Source organism: Pelecanus crispus, chromosome 9, assembly GCF_030463565.1.
Source record: "Pelecanus crispus isolate bPelCri1 chromosome 9, bPelCri1.pri, whole genome shotgun sequence".
NCBI lineage: Eukaryota > Metazoa > Chordata > Aves > Pelecaniformes > Pelecanidae > Pelecanus > Pelecanus crispus.
In genome coordinates this window covers 26,105,166-26,130,437 of record NC_134651.1, presented here as the reverse complement: position 1 = coordinate 26,130,437, position 25,272 = coordinate 26,105,166, and the positions used below count along the sequence as shown (strand labels likewise).

The 25,272-nt window shown below is 42.1% G+C and overlaps 1 protein-coding gene across 2 annotated transcripts; it reads left to right on the top strand.

Moving 5' to 3' along the window:
- The first annotated feature begins 9,565 nt into the window (after positions 1–9,565).
- Positions 9,566–21,804, top strand: KLHL24 (kelch like family member 24). 2 transcript variants are annotated; one of them, XM_009479859.2, is made up of 6 exons: positions 9,566–10,551; positions 16,089–16,273; positions 17,469–17,587; positions 18,682–18,870; positions 19,303–19,491; positions 20,693–21,804. In XM_009479859.2, the coding sequence occupies exons 1-6, from the start codon at positions 9,632–9,634 to the stop codon at positions 20,891–20,893; spliced, it is 1,803 nt and encodes a 600-aa protein (XP_009478134.1). In that variant the 5' UTR covers positions 9,566–9,631; the 3' UTR covers positions 20,894–21,804. The 2 variants fall into 2 exon arrangements, with proteins under 2 accessions (XP_009478134.1, XP_075572061.1); XM_075715946.1 differs by lacking the exon at positions 18,682–18,870.
- The last annotated feature ends 3,468 nt before the right edge of the window (positions 21,805–25,272 follow it).

Genomic DNA, 25,272 nt, shown 5'->3' with positions numbered 1-25,272 from the left:
CCTTGTGCTGAGAACGATTTGTTTCACCTCTGCTCCCTTCGTTCCACAGCTCTTCGTAATGTTCCTTATGTTGCTTATTCGTTGTCAGTCATTAGGCTGCACTCATCCTCGTCTTAACTCAAATGTCTAAATTCAGGGTTTTTAATGTTGTTCACCGCTTAATGTTGCTCTCTTCTCCCTGATCAGTGATCAGGGTAAGGGACATGGTGCTTAGACTGTCCTCTCCCTTCGTATTCTTCTTCAGCTTCCTGCTCTCAGTTGCTGCAGCTCACCTTCATCTCTTCCTTCATTCAGCTCCAAGCCCTTTCCCAGACTGGTTAGGATAGGTGGCCACTGGCAGTAAATAGCTACTGAAAGAAATCATGGACTTTCTTTGGTTTTGTTTTCTGTGTGTATGAACTACTCAAAAACCACCTGGGTTTTGCTTAATTTTAGAAAAATCCAGTAAGGAGTTAAGATACTCGCCACAGCAGAGGAAAATTCTCAGGAGCATGCTGGCACATGACTTCCCAAAATAGTTAATGTCTTTATTTGGAGGAATGCACTGACCCATTTAGGTGGCACACCACATCATTGAAATGTGTCTGAAAAGTGCCCGATGGTGGTGGTACTCAAATTCGACACCACCAGAAAAACACATAAACATCAGTGGATGCATGCCAAAATTTTCACACAGGCTTCTAATTTTAGGTTTTAACCTTTCGAGTGCCCTGAAGATGCCTTCAAAATCTCCAAAATCACTGACCTCTTCAGAAAATATTGGCCTAAATGCTTTACAAGTACTTTACATTGTTAAAAAAGTATTAACGAAGCTTTATAGAAATGAGTAATCTTTAATAATTGGCTTCAGCTTCTCAGGCAGCGTGCAACTGCTTATTTTGAGAGAAATGCTCGGCGCAGCTTGAGAAAGAACAGCCAATCCCCCTGCTAGCAGAGGAATGAAGACCAGTAGGATGTAGGAGCAACTCAAGTATCCTTAATTTCAGACATCCTCAGTGACGTTGGCTTTCAGAACTGGAAGTGCCTGGATGTGACTGCATGCATACATGTGCACATGAAACATGTGCATTATGAAACAACTGATTCCTCAATGAGTATTTTTAATTAGTATTTTCCTTTTAAATGCTCCATTTACCCTCTTCACACCAGGTATTTTTGCCACATGCATTTTTTATTGGAGTAAACATACTTCCTTCAGACAGCTCCTTCAAGCCAATTCAGAGATATCTTGACCCTCTTTTAATTTTTTTTCTTCCCATGACTCATTTCTTTCATCCCACTTAGGTTTTCTGAAGTGAACTCTACACAAGTCGTATTGACCCCAAGAGTTACAGACTCAAAGGACTTGGGCAGACGAGAGGATATATCAGATAACAGATCTATTTTAAGCAAAACATTTTTCTTAGGTTATGTGCTTTTTAGATGTAATGACTTCGTAACAAGTTAACACTTCAGGATATTAGTCTTCTTTATATTGAGTGGGTGAAATTTGCAACACAACTGTACTATACAAGGTGAACCATCTGTTGATTTTCTCTTTGCTGTTTATGTTGTTTGGGGTGCTTTTTGGTTTTCCAGCCAGAGGATGAAAAATTGACTGAATGGTCTCGGTTCTAATTAGATCTGTTAAGCAGTTCCGAGTTTTAGCTCAGCAGGAAAATGGTTGAAGGTTTCGATTTTTTAAGATCTCGTGAAACCAATTTACACACCAAAATCAATTGACGTTTTTGGTCTGTTTTCAGAAACTTAGCCTTTTAATTAGTAATTCTAACTGTTTTGCAAAGCTGCAATTTACCTCACCCTGGGGAAAAGTGGAGCTTGTTTAGCCTGTGAAAATCTGAGACTGGTTTGCTCTAGAGAGGATCAATCCTGGAGTCTTAAGCAAATGCTGCTCTTCTAATAGTTTCAGCGAAGGAGCACCATCAGCTACTGCAAAGAGTGCAAGGCTCTGTACGCTTCCCGGGGAGGGCCTAAGGAAGCAAAAGGAGGAATGTCCTGAGGTCGGAAGATTGTGCAGGTTCACTACAAGGCGCATTATGCCTGGGATTGATATCTAACGTTTAGGACAGCAAAGTAGGTGGCAGCTAACAGAAGGACTGATATTTCTTCCTTTTGCTCGGCAGTAAGGGGCAGGAGGGAGAGGTCATCCTTCTAGGAAGGAGAACGCAGGCAGTTACCTGCCTACATCAGCTCCATGGCGTTGCACAAGGCCTCATTTAGTACCTGATAATGAACTTAATTTAAGCATGCATGTCCCTGGCCTTGCCTTGCTACTCTGCATTATGGACTTGCAAGTTTGCTTATGCTAAAGGGCAGAGCAAAAATAAATTTCCATACTCCCAGGCATGTTCCATCAGCCTGTGTCGGAGCGTGGGCTGGTGTCCAAATAGTTTGGATATGAAGTGAATTTGGGCTCCAGGACAGGCTCAGACCTGCTCTTGAAATTGCACGGCGATGACACCAGGGTCCTGCTTTTCTATTTGCAGTTGTCTGGCTGCCACCGCTACGACCTCCAGCTGCAACAGCAGCGCTCTTTGTCTCCCAGCTTAAAATTAACCTTGCCTTTCTCCGGTTAGCAAGGAATGGGGCACCTTATTTTGTGTTACCGTTGACCAGGAACTGGTGAAGAGCTTTGTCACTTGGAAATTCGGTATTAATTAGGCGAGGCTGTCGGGTAAACGAAGATCCGCTGTTGATTGATTTTTTTTGTGTGCGTACACTCATGGTTTCTATTTTCATCGTGCAGCCTGAAAAGCTACACGGGCACCTGGAGTTTTAGTCCTTCGTCTGGGAGATGGCTCTCGTGGAGCGTTTTTGGTTGGGCTCCCCCGAGCTGGCGCAAAGGAGCGTCTCCGTGAAAGGTGCCATCATCCCGGTGCACCACGTCCTCCTCCCCTTAAACTTTCCGCACGCTCGCCGTGAGGGCCCGGCCGGGAATGCCGGGGCGCCTGCACTCCCCCGCGGTCCCCGCCAAGGGAAGCCTCATGGCAGGGGCTGGCAGCGACAGGAGCCGGGGGCTCTGCCATCCCCGCTCCCTGCCGGGACGCTGCCGCGGACGCCGCCCGGCGCGGACCCCGGCCCCTCCGGCCGCCCGGCAGCGGGAGCGCAGCCGGCGGCGGGGCGCGGGGCCGGGCGGGGCGGCGGGACTACAGCTCCCAGGGCCGCGCGAGCCGCCGTGACATCATGTGCGGTGGCTCGCAGGTCACATGCCCCGCCGGCCCCTTTGTTTTGAGCGGCGCTGGCAGCGCGACCGGCGGCGGCAGAGGGGCCCGAGCGCACCGGATCGCACCGCTCCGCTCCGCTCCCCACCCGACCCCAGCCCCCGGGCGGCAGCTCCCGCGGGGGCGCAGCGCAGCGCGGCGGGGTCCGCTCCCGGCTGTGAGTGCGGGGCCGCGCTGCGGGCGCGGGGCTCGGGGCTCGGGCGGCGGCGGGGCCCCCGCGGCGGGGCGGGAGCCCCCGGGGCGGGCGCGGGGCCCCGCCGAGGCGCGGCTGTTGCGGGGCGCGGGGCCGGCCGGGACCGTTAGGCGCCGCGGTGGGGACAGCGCGTCTCCGGCCCTGCCGGGCAGCGCGGGGCGGTCGCCGCGGCGGTGCCACGGCGGGGAAGGGCCGTTGGCAGCGCCGGTGCCGCGGGACCCGTCGGCTGCGTGTGCCGTGTGCCCCCCCCCGCCCCGCCAGCGGGCAGCGGGGCCCGGCGGTGCGGAGCGGAGCGGCGCGCCCGGCCCGGCCCTGCCGGCGGAGCGGGGCTGGGGGCGCCCGCTGCCCCCCGCCCTCCCGCGGCGGTTTCGTAACGCGGGTCTCCCCCGCGCCCCTCCGTGCCCCCCCGGGCAGCGGCGGCGGCGGCGGCGGCGGGGGGGGGAGCCCTGCGGCCGCGGATTGGGCGGGCAGGCGGGGGGAGGCGGGGCCTCGGCGCGGCACCGCCCGCGGATTGGGCAGGGCGCGGGTGGGGGGGGCTGTCGCTAGGGCGGCTCGGGGTGAAGGTGAGCTGGAGGGCGCGCGTGCGCGCGGCGGTTCCGTGCATGCGCAGCGGGGAGGGCGGCGGGGAGCGGAGCGGAGCGGAGCGCTCTGCCGCGGCGGGGTCCCCGCACCCCGGCGGGGGTGGGTCCCGGCCTGCGCCCTCTCCGGGGCTCTGGGCCGCGGGTGCGGAGCGCCCGGGTTCCCCGGCGGCCGCGGGGCCGGCCCGCTGCAGCGCAGGGGTTAAACCCCGGCCTCACCGGCACCTGCCGCGGGGGGCTTGCCCGCGGGAGGCGGTGTTTTTCCGTGTGTTTTGCCGTGCTCGGCGCGGATGATTCCGCCGGGCTGGGAACGGCGCCCGCTCGCGCCAGGCGCTGCCATTTTGTGCTGGTGCAGCCGCCTCCAGCCCCGCGAGTAAACAAGCGGCGAGCGGGCCCTCCGCACCGACCTTTTCCTGAACTCGTTTGTTTGGCTGGCTTGGCTTGGGCTGTGCTTTGTTTTTTTGAGGTTGAATGACGCTTCCTTCCCTTATATAGCAGAAAGGGGCAGGCGCAGCTTTGGGGTGTGTGGGGATGGAGCCGTGCGTGGGCCGCTGCCGCGGGGTCCGTCCCCCGCCCCCCTGCCCAGGGCGTTTGGCGTCGCCGTGCCCGGCGGGGCCCCCGGTAACGCGCGGGCTTTCAGGTGCACGCAGCTACCTACCAGCCCCGTTTTCACAGCGTCAAAATTCCTGTTCCTTTAGGTAAACGTAGGCGCACTGGGTTGCGGTATCAGCCTGGCTGTTGCTGCGCTCTGCGATTTGTTTTCAAATTTACAGGCATTTGGCTGAACCCCCTGGAAGTCCTTAAAACACATAATCAGGATGTGTGCGATGGCTGGGGCTTTTGTTCCCTTTGGTTTGGTTTTTTTTTTTTTTTTAATCGAAATCTGAATATGTGTAAAATAATGAAATCGAGGTGGACGAATGTTGACTCTTTCACAATCGCTTCCCCATAGATTGATGACAGTATGCAATGCCTTTTTTTTTTTTCTTCCCCTCCAGTGGGTGTGTGCCCTTTTAGGTGACCTTTTCTCTGACAAAAAGATTACCTAAAGACTTCTGCACAGTTAAAGGTGTTCGTTTTTGCTGGTTGTTTTTGTTTTGTTTTACTTGGCAATTGTGAGTCTCATGTCCGAATCTGTTCCTGTTTTTGCTGGGTGATTTTTGAGGGCACTTAAGGCCTTTTTTTTTTGTGTCATTAGATTGATTACTATTGAATTTTGGCATTCAGAGTATATTTTTTTAATTCTAATGTAAGACACTATTTTGATAAAACTTCTACAGCGCAACCAACTCCTTACCATGTCAGTCAGCTTGCTCACTTTGAATACTTGTTTACTTGTTACTCAGTATTCTTAAAGACTTCATTCATCTTAAAGGCATTCAAATCCTCAATTTCTATTGCAAAACAATTTTTTTTTTCTCAAAGTCCTTTAAAACCAACAACTTTTTGGTCTTGTTTTTATATCACGAAGAAAGGAGGAGGAAATAAAAACCGCCGTGTTTGTTTTTTGGTGGAGGGAAAGGTTATGCTTTTCTTTGTCTTGGTCCCCTCTCTCTTCCTTTAAAAGAAAAAAAATAAAGCACGTGTTGTGATTTAGCCAGTGTGGTGCGGTAGGTACAACTGGGAGTTTTTCTCTGCCTCTTGTGGTAACCAGACAGCTGAGATGAAGCACATCTGCAGATCACATTAGCTGAAGTCACAAGTAACTAGAATCGGCCAAGCCTGAGTTACAGTTCCCACGCTTCAGAATGAAAATAGCGTTTATTTTATGCAGTTTGGTTGTATGACCTTGGGGTGCCGTTGCTAGTACGGTGGTACCAGGCGATGGTAGATGCGGGCGGTTGGCGAGCTCTGGCTGCCCGGCCGGGCCTCCGCCGGCGGCGCTGGGGCCGTGCTGGTGGCTCCTGCCCTTCCCCAGGGCAGCTGCCTCCTTCCAGCGCCTCCTTTTCTCCCTTCACAGACGGTGACCGGTCCGGCCGCTCCAGGTGAGCGCTGGTGCTGACGCGGCAGCGGCCACGGGCGCAGGGTGGAAGCCACCTCCACTGGCGGCAGCAGAAGCCCAGCTCAGCTTCAGGTATTCTTGAAACTACACCCTGAGGGCGAGCTTTGGAGGTAGAGCTCGGGCACACCTGATGACTAGGTGTTACGGAAGGGCCTCGCCCCGACACTGGCTGCCTGTTTCCTCTCCTGCTTTCCGTCAGTTCTGCTAACGGACCAAAGGAGTTCTGTGACGCAGAAGTGACAGAAAAACCGCTCTACCAGAAAGTCGCTAGCTGTTGCCAGAGCTGCCAAGGAAGGGAGAGGGGTAAAGTACATGAGGATGTTGGCAGTGGAGGAAGGAGGAGTTCAGTGCAACGTAAAAGCAATTTGCATAGGAGGATTTGCTGCTAGAAGGTGTCAGGGCAAACGTTTTATACACCTCATTTACCAGCCTCTGAATTGGGCTCTTAGATGATTTCTGAGGAACATCTTGTGTACACAAGCCTACAAACAATGTAGATTAAGGAAATAGAGGAACCTGATCTTCTGGTGAACTTAGGGTTGCGCGTGTGCGGGTAACATCCATGTCAGAGCCGCGTCTGTAAAGCATTTTTAAAACCTGTTGACAGAAAGTGTGGTTTGTTTTTCCTTTCCAGTTTTTTGAATGGGTAGACTCTGATTTGCTTAAGGTCTGTCCTTGTTGACCCTTGCTCAGGCAAACAATCCAATGCATTTTGTTTTGTTTTTTTTTTTAACATAATAATTTCCAATAGTTGCCTCTGGGAAAAATTTCTTTTGTTTTTCTTTTGCTTTGTTTAAACTTACTGAAGACATCTCAATGTTGAAATTTTCTGAATGATTGGTGCTTTATAACGTAGAGTCTGTAGGCATGTGTAAGTACGGTGCAGACAGGTTTATCTTCTTGTGTTTCCCTCCTTTGCGCACTAAACAGCTGAGTTTCAGGCATGGGTTCCCTTCTGCCTTTCTGGCTTTGGGGCTGAAACATGGGGCAGGCGGCTGGAAGTGGTGACATTTTAAAAGTGTCAGAGCAAGATTTGCAAGAAGGCCGTATGTACATGTGATGGTGCTACTGGTAGTCTTATAAAATTACTTTGCTTAAGCAAACCTACAGAAGTAATTAACTGGATAGAAATTGAAGCACAGTATATTCAAAAGCAGTAATTTCTGCAGTGGAGTGTAATTCTTTTTCCTTTCTGTTCTCTTACTTGTGAATTTGTAGTATTTGTCTGCTTGATCAGTTTTTGCTCTGTGGATTTTTTTTTTTTAGTCTTCCCAGTTCTGTAAGCCATTGGGACATTTAAAAAAAAATTGCTGACTGCTAATTTTGTGTTGTTCCAAGCATAAGGAAGACATTGCTTCCTTCAGTGAGCAGTCTTAACCCAGAGCCCGTATTTCCATTTATTAGTGATTGCATAATGTAGTGTCTTCTTAAGTCTTAACTTCTCACATAATGAGAAAGATTTAATCTTGAAGCTTTTTTTTTTTACTTAGTTGCCATGTTTTGCCCTTTCATGTGACATGCCAGTGTCTTGTTTCTGATTGCAGGCTAACTTTGCTTTGGAAAAGCTCCGTTGGCTTTAGTGAAATTATTCTGATTTAAATCTGTGACATTGGAATCAAGCCTTTAGGGTTTATATTTTCATTGTTACATTTCCCTTTTCTACTGCTGATGCTTCATTTCTGCCCACCTTCTCATGCTGAGTTGTGTGGAATTAATTGCAGATAAAGTTCAATATATGGGTTAGGGTGTTGGTAACAGAGCTGGTGAGGTGGTGGTGGTGGTAGTTGTTGGTTTTGTTTTTTTTATCCAGCCTGTGTCATTACAGGGTGACATGGTTGTGAAATATATCGGATAGAATATCGGCTACAGATTAGAGTGTACATTTATGCCTCATTAAAATCTCTCTGAAGCCTTTGGGTATTAGATAGGCTCATTGCAACAGTGTTTTTCAGGCATCCAAGTGACAACTGATCCTATTTTAATTCCAAGTAAAATTAAATGTGTTTTAGGGTAAATGAGCCATACCAAGAATCTACCATGTAAATATGTGTAAAAACATATGGAAAATGATAGTTTTAAAACCTCTTTTCTCAGTGAGTAAATGTACAACATACATTCTCTTCTTGTTCTTTGTTAAGATGGTGCCTTTTAAAGGTGGTGTGTAAAAAGCCTGTTTAAAAAAAGCATATTCATTGTGTTCTATATTAAGCGATGATGTAGTCAGACTTGGATTGGGTAATTGCAGCTCTAAAGATGCTGGCACGTCAGGAAATGAAATTGCTGTGAGGAGCGGACGTTTACTGACTATGTAAGTGGGGAATGAGGGAAACTGAATATAACCTCTTGGAAGCATGAAAAAAATTTCCATAAACTTTAAAGTAATTCAGTGCATGTCCTTCTAGACATACAAATAAATATTACAAGCATTCAAAATTATACCTATGTCAGACCCAAAAGGGCGTTTTGCCCAGCCTCTTGCTGCCTCAGTATATTTTGGTGGACATTCATCCAGTTCATTTTAAAGCTCAGGAGTGGCAAAAAGCTGTATTGCTGCTAGGTTGGTTGATCACATTACCTCTAATGTGCACTATCTGCAAAGTCAGCTGCATTCTCTTCACCTACAAACTTTAATATTGGAATATGGTAACATTTGAGTACTTGATTTTTGCAACTTCAGTGCTCTGATAACATGAGTGTGTGTTTGCATGCTGGGGGCAAGATCATACACTATGTGTTTGAAACTGGTAAGTGTTTGAGCAAAAAATTTTGCCAATAATTTTTTTTTCTAGTAGTACTTTGGAAAATAGAACATCTCCCTCTCCTCAGTAAAGTTGCCCATGATTCTTGTTTTCAGTAGTTTTACACACGCAAATGTAATTCCTTCTTCATTCTGTTTTGTGTGCTAGCAGTTTACGTTATTTTTTAATTGTATCTTAGCTTATCAGTGAAGTAATTTTTATTTAATTGCTAGGAGTGAATAGGTAAACTTACGGTCAGTGAGATAACTGAATGTTATTAAACACTAGTATGATAAGACTACATTATGATAGACCTTAGAATGAAAATGGAGTGATTTCTCAACTTTTATTTTTAAAAGTTTGGTGTTCCCCCCCCCCCCCCTTTTTTTTTTTTTTTTGACTAGTGCTGTTGTAGTAGTACTTGGAGGCTGCAGCTGAAATGAGGATTACACTGAAAAATGAGAAAAGCCCAAGTTCTGGATCTTTATCCAGGACATCTTTGGCTTCTGTCAGTCAGGTGATTTGCTGAAGCCAAGATCTCTGGTTTTTTTTATCTTGAACACTAATGCAGTGCTAGTGGTGCTGGGACATTCAGAACATGCCATCCATGACACCTGTTCTTTGGGTGTATTTTGTATTTAACGTGTAACAGATAATGCTGCATTGCGCTGCACAAGGTGCACAGTAACTTGCCCTGTAATACTGTGTCACCTCTAGTAAAGGTCAAAAATTGTACCAATTCTTAGAGTAACGAAACAAGTATCTTGTCTAATTTACGTGATGAAATTAAGAATATACCAGACTGAATACTGAAGTGTTTTAATTTTTCAGACCGTAGCGCTGTGAAGGAGAAACTCTGCAAACTTTTCTCAATGACTCTATAGCCAACTGATGTAACAATGGTACTAATATTGGGACGCAGACTGAATAGAGAGGATAGTGGGATACGAGATTCCCCTGCAACCAAGCGGAAAGTTTTTGAAATGGACCCAAAATCGTTGTCAGGCCCAGAGTTTTTCGACTTCTCCTCAGGATCTTCCCATGCTGAAAGCATTCTCCAGATCTTCAATGAATTTCGAGACAGTCGGTTGTTCACAGATGTTATTATCTGTGTGGAAGGAAGGGAGTTTCCCTGCCATCGAGCGGTTCTCTCGGCCTGCAGCAGCTACTTCAGAGCTATGTTCTGCAACGATCATAGAGAAAGCAGAGAGATGTTAGTGGAGATCAATGGCATTTTTGCTGAAGCTATGGATTGCTTTCTACAGTATGTATACACTGGCAAGGTGAAAATCACTACAGAGAACGTGCAGTATCTCTTTGAAACATCAAGTCTCTTTCAGATTAGTGTTTTGCGTGACGCCTGTGCCAAGTTCCTGGAAGAACAGCTGGATCCTTGCAATTGCCTGGGAATCCAGCGCTTTGCAGATACGCACTCACTCAAGACACTGTTCACCAAGTGCAGGAATTTTGCGCTGCAGACGTTTGAGGATGTGTCCCAGCATGAAGAATTCCTTGAACTGGGGAAAGATGAGCTTATTGATTACATTTGCAGTGACGAACTGGTGATCAGTAAGGAAGAGATGGTGTTTGAAGCTGTCATGCGCTGGGTGTACCGGGCAGTTGAGTTGCGAAGACCAGTGTTACATGAACTTCTGACACACGTCAGGCTCCCGTTGTTACACCCAAACTACTTTGTTCAGACTGTGGAAGTGGACCAGCTGATTCAGAACTCCCCCGAGTGCTATCAGCTGCTGCATGAAGCCAGGCGATACCATATCCTTGGAAATGAGATGATGTCTCCTAGAACTAGGCCACGCAGGTGAGGAAATCTCTTTTCTCTCCTTGTTTCTGTAGGAGAAGGACATAGTTGTATGTATATTTGATATACACATGCCCAGAAAAAAAATCTCTTGCAGATTATTTATTTTGTATTCTGGAACCACTACAGTTACACTTCTATACTTCCCCACAACACATGAAGCTCACATGTCCTGAAAATGTACATGAGTCTTTTTGTACAGATCGCCTTACTGCTGTGAAATAAATGACATCTCAGGTAAGTGAAGTTATGTTATCTTGCAAGTAAAATATTTTCTAACAGTTAATGTTTGCTAGGCGAGATCTTAAGTTATTTCATACAATAGCAGCATCTCGAAAAGAAGTCGCTGTGCTATAGCAGGTAAACCATTCCATTTCCCAACCTTCTTTCTTTTTATAACAAAGTCGTATGAGTGTACAGCACACTGTAAGAGATGTGGATGGGGATATACATTCAGAGCATTCACTTGCTACATCACAAATACTTTACAGATGGAGTAGTACACAGAACTGTAATAGACAATAGACAGCAGAACAGGTTCTTAACTGTAAAGAAACTGAATCTTGCATTTTTAAAGAACTATGCACCAGTTCCTGAAGTATTTCATACTTATTCTGTGACACTTTAATAATTCAGAATTGCTGCTGCTTAATAATGTGTTACACGAATAGGTGACTGAAGGTGCAAGAAGAAATGAGGAAGAGTCCATTAGTGTTGTTTATGGGCAATGGTGGTTAATTTTTTTTTCCTGAAAATATTTTCCCGGTAAAAGCCATACCTCCACATCATAGTTGACATGATAATTTATTGTCAGCTCCAGCTGATATAAGCTGTAGTTTTTAAAACCATGTGTTATGTTGAGGTGATGCAATGATCTGGCCTGGATAAACAGATTGTGTTAGGAGTTACTCCTCTTTGTTTACTCTTAGTCATATGTTGTTGCTGTACAGTGACTGTGCAGGGAACCTTTTTTTTTTTTTTTTTGGCATGTGTTAAAGGCTTGCTTATAGCAGCGGGGGGGGAAATACTTGGTAAGCATTTGCCCCATTAGTGGCTTTCCAGTCTTCAATCCTGCTGTGAGAGATGAAATTCTTCTTGAAGTTATTCTTAAAATCCTTGCAGCCCCGCTGCCAGGTTTTCTAAGCTGTACACTGCCACAGAGGGTCTTTGGAAACTTTTGGTTCCTGGCAGTTTGGAAACTGGTACAATGATAGTTTCTGAGGCATTTCATATCCTGAGTCTGGGCCTGAGGGAGGGACCATGGAATTCAGACCAAAGACTACCTAGTTTTGTGAGCGAGTTGGGAAGGGGCTATGTCATGTGGTATTTGGTGTTGTGTTTGGTGTGTGTTTATTACTCAATTTGATAAAGAAAGCAGATGCGCTCAGACCTAGCAGTTCTGTCGGAGTGCATGGCATGTAGGTACTTGAGAATCTGAATAGCCTCAGTGTACCATTCCACTTTGTAAATGAAGTACCTTGCCTAATAAAGGTGATATCTGGGGTTGGGGGGGGTTGGGATTTTGTGGGTTTTGTTGGTTGTACTGCTGAGCTTACTAAACTTCATGGTGAATTTGAGTAGGCAGGAACCAGAGGAGTAATTTACAACGAGGAAAAAACCGGCTGGCCTCCCAGCAGGATATTTTTCCCCTTTTCTATATTACATTCATGGAATAGTTCTTTGTCACTTGTTTCTGTTGCCTATAGCAAAAAGAGATCACGTTTTAAAATAGTTACCAGGTCCCCCTTCCCCCATGTTTTCATCACAACTTTTCTGGGCATTTCTGAGGGTTTGGAGAGGAGAGGGTGCTGGGGAGCTCTTTTCCATCTTTCTTGCCTTCCTTCAATTTCTTTTTTTATATAAACTGTTTCTAAAGGGAGGCGGGCTGCAGGATCAGAAATTCCCACGCCAGTGTTCTTATTGAAACTTCTGGAAATTAATTGCGATTCCTTGTATGGGTATGCATGCACATATGGCAGAAGTGGGTTCTACCCATTTTTTTTAAAAGAACAGTGTGGATTGCAATTTGCAGTTTTGTTTTGTTTGGGTTTTTTTTTTTTTTTTTCTTTTTGAAGCCAGTGATGAGTTACCTAGAGTAAATAAAAGTTTAAAAGGTTGGGTAAGGGTTGCCTGCTTGCTCTGTGTGTTGTATGCCACTGGGCATTGTTGACAAATGCAGAACGTCTTTCTGAAAGAGCTTTTCAGTTACGTACTTGCAAAGACATAGTGACATCTTGAGGTTGTCTCCCGTGCTCCTTTTAAGTCTCTCTTGTCCCCTGCTGGTTGTGTTGCACAGCAAATCTCCAAGCTGAGATCAAGCAATAATACATTTCCATATACAAAACAAAACAGGCTCTTCCTACTGTATGCTTTGAATTATCTTCTGATTTTCATATACGTGTGAATTCTTCAATCGCACAGTTCCTGTTAAGCTGTCTGGTTACAATATATGAGTGTCCTCTCGAGTTAGTTAGAAGCTATTCCATTTATACATTTTAACACATCCTTTTTGGTTGCCTTTATAGAAAGCTTTAATGCAGTCCCTTATTTTTATCCCAAGGAGATGAGTTTCTGTTTCACTTTACATTTGTCTGTTACCCATTTGCTACCCAAAAGTAAATTAACAGGGGAAAAAGGGAGTAGTAATTTACCAGAATCCTGGTAATTTGTCTCCAAAACTTAAAATATTTTTGATTGTAATGTTTGAACTACTGAAAGTTCTTCTGTCCAGCTGACACTGTGCTGGTTGGTGTTCTCACCTTGTCTAGAGGTCTGTGTGTAACTCAGGACCCCTTGGAAACCTGCTCTTGGGAATGTATGAGATTATATGATACTCTGTCAGTTGTCTTCTGCTCCCCCTTTTCTATTTTGTGTACCTTTTCCTGACAAGAGTCTCCTGGAATCTCTTTAGTGCCTTTTTTAGTTCACCTCTGTTGCTCTGCTCACACCCTTTCTTCTGAGGGCTACAAGGAGGACTTTCTCTACCACTGATGGAGATCACAGCTTTTTCTAATCTCTATTCAAATATATCTTTAGTTCTTTTCTGGAATTAGTCTTTGTATGTTCCTTTTGTGTACTCCCCACTTGTTTTTGGTTTGGTTTTTTTTTTTTAAACTGATGTGTTCTCCATTTTTTTGTAAAAAATGTTTTGGAACTAACCTTGAAAACTCTACAGTGCAAGACTCCTTCAAGAAAATGTAACAGAGAAAATGTTTCTTAACCGAAGAAAGGATATGTGGTCCTAAAATATAGATGTGTGTATATATAGTGTGTGTATATATACCCATATATATAGATATATAGGTACTAAAATGTTGGGAAAAATTTTACGTTTACATGGATTTGAAATACTGTATTAAATTAAGATTTCCTTTAAAGAGCAAAATTCCATCATAGCAATTCATAAAGAGCTCTCTCCAATCAAAGATTTTGGTTCATTTAATTTTAAAATAAAGATTGATAATCTGGTACATTAAGCTTTTCGGTAAGTAAGTGGGGAACTTGATTCTAATCTAGAAGGTAATCAACAGACAAACCTCTTCCGTGCATATGGTTAGTTGATATATTTGGGCTTGCTTCTAAGGCAAATTATGAGATGAGTTGCTTGCTTATAAGGAAATTCTCTTTCTGGGTAATGCTTTGCTCGCACAGGAACTTCCCCTCTCTTATCCTTTGAGAGAGATTCTTTTCAGAGTTGTTCCTCAAAAAAGAAAAAAAACAGTAACAGTAAATACATAGACACCAGGAACGAGCATCACCTCAAAGCTGAGCAGTTGAAGAGAGTGTTTCTTCTCTGGCAGTGTTCAAAAAAACAGGTAGACGTGGCACTTTGGGACATGGTTTAGTGGGCGTGGTGGTGTTGGGTTGATGGTTGGACTGATGATCTTAGAGGTCCTTTCCAACCTTAATGATTCCTAGTTTTTACTTTCATTAAAAAATAATCCAGCCACCAAGCCAGGAAACATGAATTTACTACTTGACCCTTAATTGGTTTAGTGGTGGACTTGGTAGTGTTAGGTTAATGGTTGGACTGGATGATCTGAAAGGTCTTTTCCAACCTAAACGATTCTATGATTCTGACTAGTTCAGGTGTGTAAATATGCTTCCTCAGATGCATATCTTCATTATATAATCTTACAGTACATTATCATTTAGCATTGCTTTTGCCTGTTCAGAATATTCTGAGTAGAAAGATACATCGTATATTTAAATTGTGGTGTGTGGTGACAAGAAGATAGAAGGGCTAAACTAGTTTTATTCCTGGTTTTTCAAAATAGGGAAAATGTCATCAGGATTTATAAGCTAGTATATGCATAAGTTCACATGTTAAGAAATTTGGGGACAGATCATGCAGCTTTTATCTCAAATGCAGTCATAAGGCAATTGTTTGTTTGTTTTGTTTTGTTTTTTTTAGAGAGAGGACTGCAGTACACAGCAATGGTATGAATGAGATGCCTGTTCATACCAGGATTGAAGTTAAATCGCAACAGAACAGAAAGGCTTACTAAAAATAAAATTGATCTTGTATTCAGTTTTACATGATCAATAGACAGCAGTCCTTGAAATAACTATACAAGTGCAAAATCCTTTAATCTAAAAATGCCCTGAGAAGAAAGGATTTTGACAAATGCTTACAAGAAATTATAAATTTCAGAGAAGGAATAAAAGTCATAGTTTGATTTGCACATTGAAGGTGGTTGGTTGATTCTCTACATTCAAATGTGGATTAACATGTAAGAAGTTTTGTTATTGCTCTGAATATAGAATATAATGCAGAAGCATCAGGTTAGTAGAAGGAGAATGAGAATGTGGAATAGAATTTAAAGACTTGTGTTGCAGACGTTGCAGGCTGTCTAATGCTTAATTTTTTCACACTGAGTTCTAGTTTTTAGTTTAAGTTTGAATTTTTATTTCAGCATTCCTTGATGTTTCCTTCTGTAGCTACACTTGTTTTTCACCTTTTTTAACTGTGCATTGGCTTTAACGTCTCTTTCTTTTCCCTTATGCTGGTGACTATATGCCTTCAGCTTTTTTTTTTCTTTTTTTTCAGAAGTAACTTGAAATATTTTAAACTTTTTGAATATTTAAGCAAAATAAAGTACTATGAATTTTGTAAAATTCCAGGGGGGACATGGGGACTGGTTTCAGTGTGAAACAGATTGCTCATCTCATTGTCTCAGGCCTCGCTTGAACTCCGTTTCTGATATATCTACCTACACAGTCAAAGGAAAAATATTACTAGAGTAAGAGCTTTTTGTATTTTTTAATGATTTGATTTTCACATAGAACGTTATGCGGTGAGACTCGACCACTTACACAGAACGCCTGTTGGTGTGGTAACCTGCTACGTAATGAGACAGCTGGAAACAGGGAAAACCTCTATTTGCTAAATGACTCTTCTGTTTTCTTTGCTATAGAAGTTAATACCAAATACTAAATTTTCCAGTTTTCACACAGTTTTGAAGACAACGTTGTTTGGCCTCGATGTACTAATAAATATTTTCTACATCTTTGTTTTCTGTGTTCCCTTTTTTTAGATCAACTGGTTATTCTGAGGTGATTGTTGTTGTTGGAGGCTGTGAACGAGTTGGAGGGTTTAATTTGCCGTACACTGAGTGCTACGATCCTGTAACAGGAGAGTGGAAGTCACTGGCTAAACTTCCAGAGTTTACCAAGTCTGAGTATGCAGTGTGTGCTCTACGGAATGATATTCTTGTTTCAGGTGAATAATCCTAAAAAATTTAAGAATTTTTTTCTTTTCTTTGTTGCTTTGGCCTGGTTTTCTTGGTTTTGGGGTTTGTTTGGTTTGTGTGTGTGTTTGGTTTTTTTTTTATGTATTGTGAACTTCCAGAAGCTCAATTGAAAGTCACTTTCTGATGTAAATGGTAAACACCAGTGCCAAACCAATCTTACTGTAGACAAAAGTGTTTTCTGTGATTTTTGTTTTGTATTAATTGGCAGGTTTTTTACAGCTGATTCCAGGCTATCAATTGTATTTAAACAGACTAGCTTATGCTCATTAAGTATGCTGCTTTCAAATACAGTAGTGGCCTGTTTGCAGCAACAGTTGGAAAAAGTACAAGCAAAAAATCTCAAGCAGTTTTTTCCTAGCAGCATTTTCTCTGCTACAAAACGTGCTGTGTGCTGGTTAAAAACACCAGTTGCTTAGGAGCACTGCAGCACTGGTACATTTCTGGTGACTTGTTTCTATCGTATGGCTGCCTAGACTGCAAAGGAAAAACAGTAAAGCTTCTTCTCATTGTGGGAATGTAAAATGGAAACAAATTTCTTCTAGCGCCTGAGTTGGGGATCTGTTTATACCAGCCTTTTACAGTGAAATGAGCAATAGCTATAGGTTTTTAACCACTTCTCATTCAGCCTTTTAGCAAGAGTGAATGATAGGGTACAGTTGACAGTTTGGACACCAAGCCCCATGTATTAGTTTAACCAAAGAAACTGTCTCCTCAGATTTGTAGTACCCATGTCATTTGAAAAAAACGTAAAACAAGATGTGTGCACGAACCAAATAGGGGAATAGCGAGTGTTAGGGATATGCCGTGAGGCACATAAACGGTTAAGAAATTGAGCATCTCATCCAGATAGTGACACTGAAGGGAATCTGAAGAGCATGGGGCAAAAGCCATTGAAATGCATTCCAATCTCAAGAAATAATCTAATGTGACCTCAGCATGTTACTAGGAAAGGCACACATAAACAAAATAACTTACTGTATGTTTTCATGTTTGAAATCCACTGAAGTGGACTTTTTCTGTCTAATGTATAAATATAGATAGGTCTTTATTTCACCTAAAAAGGATGTAAAGTTTTCATTGCCCACTGTAGAGGGGCATGTTAATAGCTAACATTTCTCATTCAATAGTGAATTTATTCATATTGGCATATTTTTATTTTTAAAGGTGGAAGAATCAATAGCCGGGATGTTTGGATTTATAACTCTCAACTTAACATTTGGATCAGAGTTGCCTCCTTAAATAAAGGCAGATGGCGTCACAAAATGGCTGTTCTTCTTGGTAAAGTAAGAGAAGTATATTTATAATCCTTTTTATAGTGGGGATGTTTGATGTATATAAGAAAACACTGCAGAAAACTTCTGTCCATATTTAGTATTACTTCGACTTTCCTATCAAACAATTTTAAAAATACATATTTTCAAATAAAATAATACTTTAAACAATTAGGCTCTTCTTCAGTCAGACACTATCCATGGACATGAAAATCATGTTACTCATAAGTTATATTTTTGTGCGTTTTTGTCACTGAAGTGTCTTATCCCCAAGAAGCAATTTTTTGGGGAGGCAAAGAAGCATCTGGATTTGCCTATGCTTCAAAAGTGCTGTCAAAACTTTTGACAGTTTATGCAGTTATTAACAGAAACTTGTACTGCTCTGAATGTCAGCTCTGTGCTCTTTTATTTAATGTTTTATATTGAAGTTAATCAAATATATGCTGTGGGGAAGTGGGAGGTTTTGCTGTATTTTGAAGGCATATATGCCTTAACATAAAAACAGTAGTTGGGATCAACTGCCTGTGAGGATTCCATTAATGAAAGTTAGGGAAGATGTGCATGTGGTGTCCCTTGGAGTGAGTAACTTCTTGGAGACGAGACTTGCAGCTGGAGCAAATAGAGGGGAAAAAGGTAGACATAAGTAATACTGAGCTCTGCTACTTACATATGAGAGAAGCAACAGGAAAGTAAAGAAGACTTACAAACTGAGAGAAAGAAATATTTTTGTAAGCAAGTGGGAAAAAGTAAAACAGAAGAGTAAAGGTAAATGCACATGGACTTTTGCTGCTGCTGTTGCTGAATGTAATCTGTAAAAAGAAACGCAGAGAAGTGCCTTTTTTAACAAATGCCATTCAAATATTTGGACGTGTGTTTGTAGTGAGGAATGCCTCGTGTGACTGAATGGAACTCTCCAGAGAGTCTTTACAGACTGTTTTTAGACCATATTCTTCTCCTCCTATGTATAAATTAAAAATTTGAGGAAAGTATCACTTCACAAACCTAGCAAATTAGGATTCTTGCAGCTTTAAATGAATTTAATTTCTATTTAAATGTAACAACTACTCTAAAAATGAAATGATGATAGTTTTCACCACTTTGCATAGGTATATGTTGTTGGAGGATATGATGGGCAAAACCGCCTCAGCAGTGTAGAGTGTTACGACTCATTTTCCAATCGATGGACAGAGGTGGCTCCCCTTAAGGAAGCTGTGAGCTCTCCAGCAGTCACCAGCTGTGTTGGCAAACTGTTTGTGATCGGGGGTGGTCCTGATGACAACACATGTTCTGACAAGGTCAGTTAATTGTATTTGATTGCATCTTCTATGCATGGTAAACAGTATTGCTGGTTTAAAAACAGATCATACAAGAGATCTGTTTTAGCTGTTTTGCTGAATGGAGTATGGAATTACTATAATACAAAAAATACAGAGTAGAAAATGTTAACTCAATAATATACTGTTACTGTGGTCTTTCTCATGGATACTGTCATTGGTTTTACAAGTTCTGTGAAGTTTTAAACCTGAGTTTTGGGAAAATAACATTGACTATAGTGCATATATAGACATATTGATATGTGGACCTATGTTTATATTGACTTCATTTTCTTGGTGAGATATTGCCCACCAGGTATTGCTGCTTTGGCTCTCCTTGTATAACCTGTGTGGGTGTGCCAGGTTATTATTTCAGTTAGGCTTTTAACCTGAAACGCATGTATTTGTTTTCAGGTTCAGTCTTACGATCCCGATACTAATTCTTGGTTGCTCCGTGCAACTATCCCTATCGCAAAAAGATGTATTACGGCTGTGTCTTTAAACAATCTGATCTATGTTGCTGGTGGGCTTACCAAAGCAATATACTGCTACGATCCAGTTGAGGACTACTGGATGCATGTACAGAATACATTCAGCAGACAGGTAATTAAAACTAAAAGGCCTGTAGACATCTGAAAGGTATTTCTTTACATTAGTATCTTGGCATGAAATGAGTATACACTTGATTAACCCTGTTAAAATTGCATCTCTGATTCCATTCTTGCTTTACTACTTCATCTATATAATTCAAAACCTCACAGAAGAAGTAGTTTCTAAACCAGTTGCTTTTCAGCTGGGTGTCACTCTTAGCCAGTCCAGTCTTTTTGTTTGAGAGCAGTTACTGTTGGGGAACAGTGTAATGGTATAATGGATGATGTTTTAATTGTATAGAAATTGATTTCTGTCAAGTTCTGCTGCATGTTTTTATTTAGACTGAAGATAGTTGTTTCCTTATAACTGATTAAAACTTTTCAATGTAACAGAAATACCGATGACTGTTTTTACAGTGTGAAAAAACCCCACTGTATAGCACAGAAAGTATCTGACTTAAGCAGCAAGAGCTGTTACCACTTCCACTTAAGGAGCACTGAGCAGAATTTAACAATGTGTCCCCTCGGTCATGAAGTGTGTGTATATCAGTTCATTTTCCCTATGTTTTTAAAACATCAGTCACATACTCTACAGTATCTGCCTAAGCAGAAATTTGTTCTTATTCCTGGCCTTCCCTCTATTCCTCTGTTCTGATATGCGTTCTCTATTTAACTGAATTTTTTTTTCCATGCCTGCTTTTAAGGAAGAAATAAAATCCTATCTCTCTTGTTTTGAAGTAAGACATAGTGCTGTCTTTCTCATGCACTCTTTTCTTAGTCACGGCTTTTTTCCTCTCCCCTGTTTACATCCCTTTTCATTGTCTGTTACTCCTCTAAGGTGCTTCTCCTTGTTCCCATTTTTTGCATTAATGGTACCTACTGTGGTCCCTCTTCTGAAAACCTTTGTTCTCTCCTCCTTTCCTTGTCTCAGATGTTTAAATGGTAAGTACAGTGTTCAGCTGTATCCCATTGTATCCCTTGTCTGAGCTTTGTGTAGTGAAGGCTTAGACCTGAAATAGTCTTTCTGTAGGATTGTGCTGCTGCTTTCCCCAATTCTGGTGCTTTCTGCATTGGCCCTTTCAGGAGGGAATAGTATAGGCCAGTCTGTTTACAGACGTAGTCACAATGCTGTCCTTCTGCACTGGGGTAGACGTGCAGGAATTGAGGTCTTGTCTTTTAAATAATCATGGGTTACTTTGTGTATTTTGAAACAGGAGAATTGTGGCATGTCTGTGTGTAATGGAAAAATCTACATCCTTGGTGGAAGACGAGAAAATGGTGAAGCCACAGACACTATTCTTTGTTATGACCCTGCAACGGGCATTATCACAGGAGTAGCAGCCATGCCCAGGCCAGTATCATATCACGGCTGTGTGACGATTCATAGATACAATGAAAAAGGCTTTAAACTGTAGTTTTTTCTTGAAAAAAGAAGAAGATGGCATGAAAGAATCCAGTGGTCTGCTGCAAGACAGGCTTTTTAAAGATTCCTGAAGCAGGAAAATGCCCTTTCCCTACCTAAGTGTCATACGAAAATTATATCCTGTGCCTTTAGAAAAAGGGTTAATTTAACTTACAAAACAAGTCTACAAATCTCTCCAGTAACCAGAGTTCGGTTATATCTGCTGTGGGCTCTGATAATGAGAGCAGTAATAGTATGTTGTACTAGTGCTCAGAAGGTTTGCCCTCTGTGTGATTAGTAATTAAAATCTTGGAAGCTTTGTGGGGAAAGTGCCTTCACAAGCATTTGTGCCTCTGTCCTAAGAAGTGATATCTGCAAGGTGTTTCAGGTTCTGCTAATTGGAAAAATACATAGGCAAGTAAATACCAAGGAGTCATCTAGGATAATTACCAACAATTTTAAAAAGCTTACACAATTATAATTCACATGCACAGCATTCTTACAAGCAGATTACTTGGCTTAACCAAGTAGATTTTATGTCAGATCATGCATGGTTTGGAATTAAAAAAGACAAACAAAACAAGCTGCATAGGACAAATATTAGAATCTTTGAGGGATGCTTTTTTCTGAAGGAGAAACTGGTTGTTTAGTGAGCCACTGCAACAGACTGCAGTGACGATTGTGGACCTTAACGCTATGGACCTTATTCATAGTGTTGCTAAATGTTTATCAGAAGTACAAGGCTCCATGACATGGAAAACTAGTGATCACTGGAGTGTAGGCATCCATCTGTGAAGCAGATTTTGAATCCCAGTTCTTAACTTTTTGAATAGTATGGCTGAAGTCTGAAAGTTACTGGGTTCACTCTTTGCTCACTGCAGTGTATCTCTAAACTATGCAAGGAATAAAGGATGATGAACTCTCGATTCTTCCCCTTTTCTGAATCACATTATAAATTACCTGATAGTAGAGGTAGGGACATGGGTTGCACCATACAGCTTGTAAATTGCTGTTTTGGATATCTCATCTGCAGAGATGGCACCCACCAAGTATTTCTTGGCCTTTCTTCAGACAATCACTTACTCTAGCACAGTTAAACTGCTGTATAAGCTGCTTGGCCACAGGTGAAGAAGTTCTGGAAAGGTCCCTCCTGTCACCAGAAAAATATCTGTGCACCAGTCTGTGTAGCCATATGAGGTAATTCCCACACAACATGTTTTGGCTAATTTTGGAGTCTAGGAGGCACCTGTATTTTGACCTGGTGTATGTTTTATTTTGAAGTCCTCCCTAGACTTCTGTACTAGGTCTCTTTTATTTCCAGTACACAGTTGTATAACTGAGGCACAAGTTCATAAAAACTGAAGTAGCACTTGAGAGTTGGAAAATGAATAGGACTGTCTGTGTACCAATTTCCTGTTAATCACCAAAAACCCCAGGAACTGCCTTGTAAAGGAACTCTGAGGACAGCAGCCAGTAGGGAAGTTGGTCAGTGCCAGGGCAGAAAATAAAAAATTCCGAGGCCCCTGCAGAGACAGCCCTGGCCTCGGGGTTCTGGTCTCCGTGCTTGCTCAGGAGGGTGAAAACAAGCACCATCTCTGGAACATCATTTGTTCCACTGGACTTTCTTCATCTGTTTTCCCAGAGTATTTCTTCATGAGATGGAAATTCTGACCCTCAGTGAAGCTATGCCAAACTGGGAGTCATCATTTTCACTAATATACAGTCATGACTTTTAAAGAGCACTGGGAGCTGCACTTTGTGATGCATTAACTTGTAACCTCAGGAAAGGACACAACCTTCAGTTTCTGGCTGAATACCAAACACTGCTTTGTATATGCTAAGAATACTAATAAAATACAAGTCTCTTGTGTATCAGTGATGTAATTAGGAAGTCAGTCCCTGAGCATGTACATTCACATTGCCCTAAAAAGAAAGTCCCTTGGTAATGTAAAGACAAATGAATCAGATAAATTAATCCTTTTCTAAGTTTCTTGTGTTTCTGCTCGCCAAGTGTTACTTTGAAAAGGTAATTTCAGTACCTGTGAATAAGGTCCGTTGATAGCAATGGTAATTGCCCAGTAACTGATATTATATACTAACACTGTATATAACTTGTGCCATCATTGTAAATGAAAATGTAAAAAATGATAGGAGCACTTCATTAGAGATGCAATTTTAAAAATATTCTCCTTTCCTTTGATTTCCTTCTTGTTTGTTTTCAGACTTGTAATATCGATTGTCATGCTAAACTGTTTTTAGACATTCTTTATTCTTTAGGTGTAGTACAATGTTATTTATGTATAGTATCTTTTAATCTGTGTTTATAATACTGCACTACTCTGTAAATAACAAGATACTGCATTCTATGGTTTTGAAGATTCATTTTATAGTTTAGTTGTCTTTTCTTAACAATTTACGTACTGTTACCTATTATTTTGAAAATGACAGTGTTTAATGAACCAGTAAATGCAGAAATGTAGATGTAGAAGAAGACTTCTGCTTATAATTCTTGAGAACCTGTATTCAATGCTGAACAGTTACATGTGTGGAGCATTGCTAAAATGGCAGTTATTCATGCAATGATTTCCTTAAAACAAGCAGTGAATTTTTTTTTTTGCTTGTTAACTCTGTAAATAATTGGCACTTATGGTCTGCTCTGTTAGAACATTATTTTTAGATGTACTAGAAAAGAACAATTCAACTTTGTTTAATGAAAACATACCATTTTTCTAGAAGGATGCATTAATTTGGAAGTCGCATTCCTGAGCCACCTGTTCTCCAATGCATTTCACTTAGGTATACATGAATTCAAAGATTTAAACTCTCACTGTTATGCATATCTAGCTGCTTGCAGTTTAGGGGCTTGAGCAGCAAGTTGGGGTGGTTTTTTTTGTCTCAGCTAGGAGAGAAAATTATTAATGTTGTCTGGTATAATCAAAAGATTTCCATCATAAATGGTAATAGGTTTGGCAGCTCCAAGGTAAACGCTTGCACAAAGATGTAACTTCAGTCTAACCATACATGGAAAGAGGGCTCAAGTATCTCCAAAGTCACACCTAAAAAAAATCCTGAGAGTTGTCTAATATTTCCCTCCACTAAACAGATTATTACCTTCTAAGTATTTCACTTTTAAAAAGAAACGAGAGTAAATGTTTTTCTTCTCCATTTTGATGTCTGCTTCGTGAGTTTACATCCTTCGGTTCTTAGCAATATATTAATTGAAAAGAAAGCTGATGCTTCCTTGCAGCCTGGCTTCCAGAAGGTTCTGAATAGGTAACTTCAGTACTGCATTATAGTGCAGCCTATAGTCTTCCGCTTTTAGATACACCATGCCATTCCCTCATTTTACAGCCATCAAGCATGTAACATTGCCTGGTAACGCATTTAGTTTTACCTGTAGGCTCCCTTATACTGGTACTGCTTAAGAAGGCATAATTTGTGGAATCTCTCTCATTTGTACCTTCAGATGATTCATTTTATACTCTGTGCCTGGTATGCATTTTGAGGATTAGGCACTGTGCTTTCCACTCTAGCACCAAGGGTCTAGAGTTGTACTGACATTTTTTTATTTTAATTGGCACCAACGCAGTTCTCATCAAAGATTACTTTTGTTTCTACTCTCTGAAGCACAGATATCTTTAATGCAGATTATGTTGATATGGACCCTTATCCTAATTTTCTCAAGCTTTTTAAGTGGTATTTTTAACACTGCAAATTTTTTGAGAGAGGCTGATGATATAGGAAGAGAAGGTGCTCACCTTGACAGAGGTTCAGAGAAAGCTTTGGTCACTTGTGCTTGAAAGCAAGGACACTGCTGACTGTTCCAGCTTCTTCCTCAAAATAGTTGAGTTCACCACATTATCTTAGATTATTACTCAGTTTATCCTGCTTTTGTTTTATTTGAGTTACAAGCACAAAACAAGAAGCAGTCCCACTCTCTGTGACTTCAGGCTTCCCTCCTGCCCGAGGCATGGTGATGTGCTGGAGCTGCCACTCTCAGTGGGTAGGCAGAGCTGTGAACTTAGTCCAGCTCCAGAGAGACAAGATAGAAACTCGGCAGGGAGAAATGGCAGGAGGAAATGCAGTGCATTTGGGGTTTGTGCGTTTGGCTGGGCTTGCTGAAACCAAGACCTTCTGGATGCTCCTAAGTTTGCAATTCCAGATGCTGAAACTCAGGTGGTGAAAATATTTTATGTTTGCAAATTCGTTGAACTCAGTTGGAGCGATAAAGGTGCATATATGGTCATAGTCTTCTAGCAGCAACATTCAAGAAAAGCCAAAGGTTCATTTTTCCTAATTGCCCAACTGGGCAAATATATGTGGGTGTTTTCCTACCACTGAAAATGGCAAAAGCCAATTCAAGAGCATTAAGAAACTCACAAGACTTGATCA

Coding starts and splice junctions, on each gene's coding strand:
- KLHL24 (XM_009479859.2), top strand. CDS start 9,632: ATGGTACTAATATTGGGACGCAGACTGAATAGAGAGGATAGTGGGATA. Junction 10,552..16,088: donor CCTAGAACTAGGCCACGCAG/GTGAGGAAATCT, acceptor CCCTTTTTTTAG/ATCAACTGGTTATTCTGAGG. Junction 16,274..17,468: donor GAATGATATTCTTGTTTCAG/GTGAATAATCCT, acceptor TTATTTTTAAAG/GTGGAAGAATCAATAGCCGG.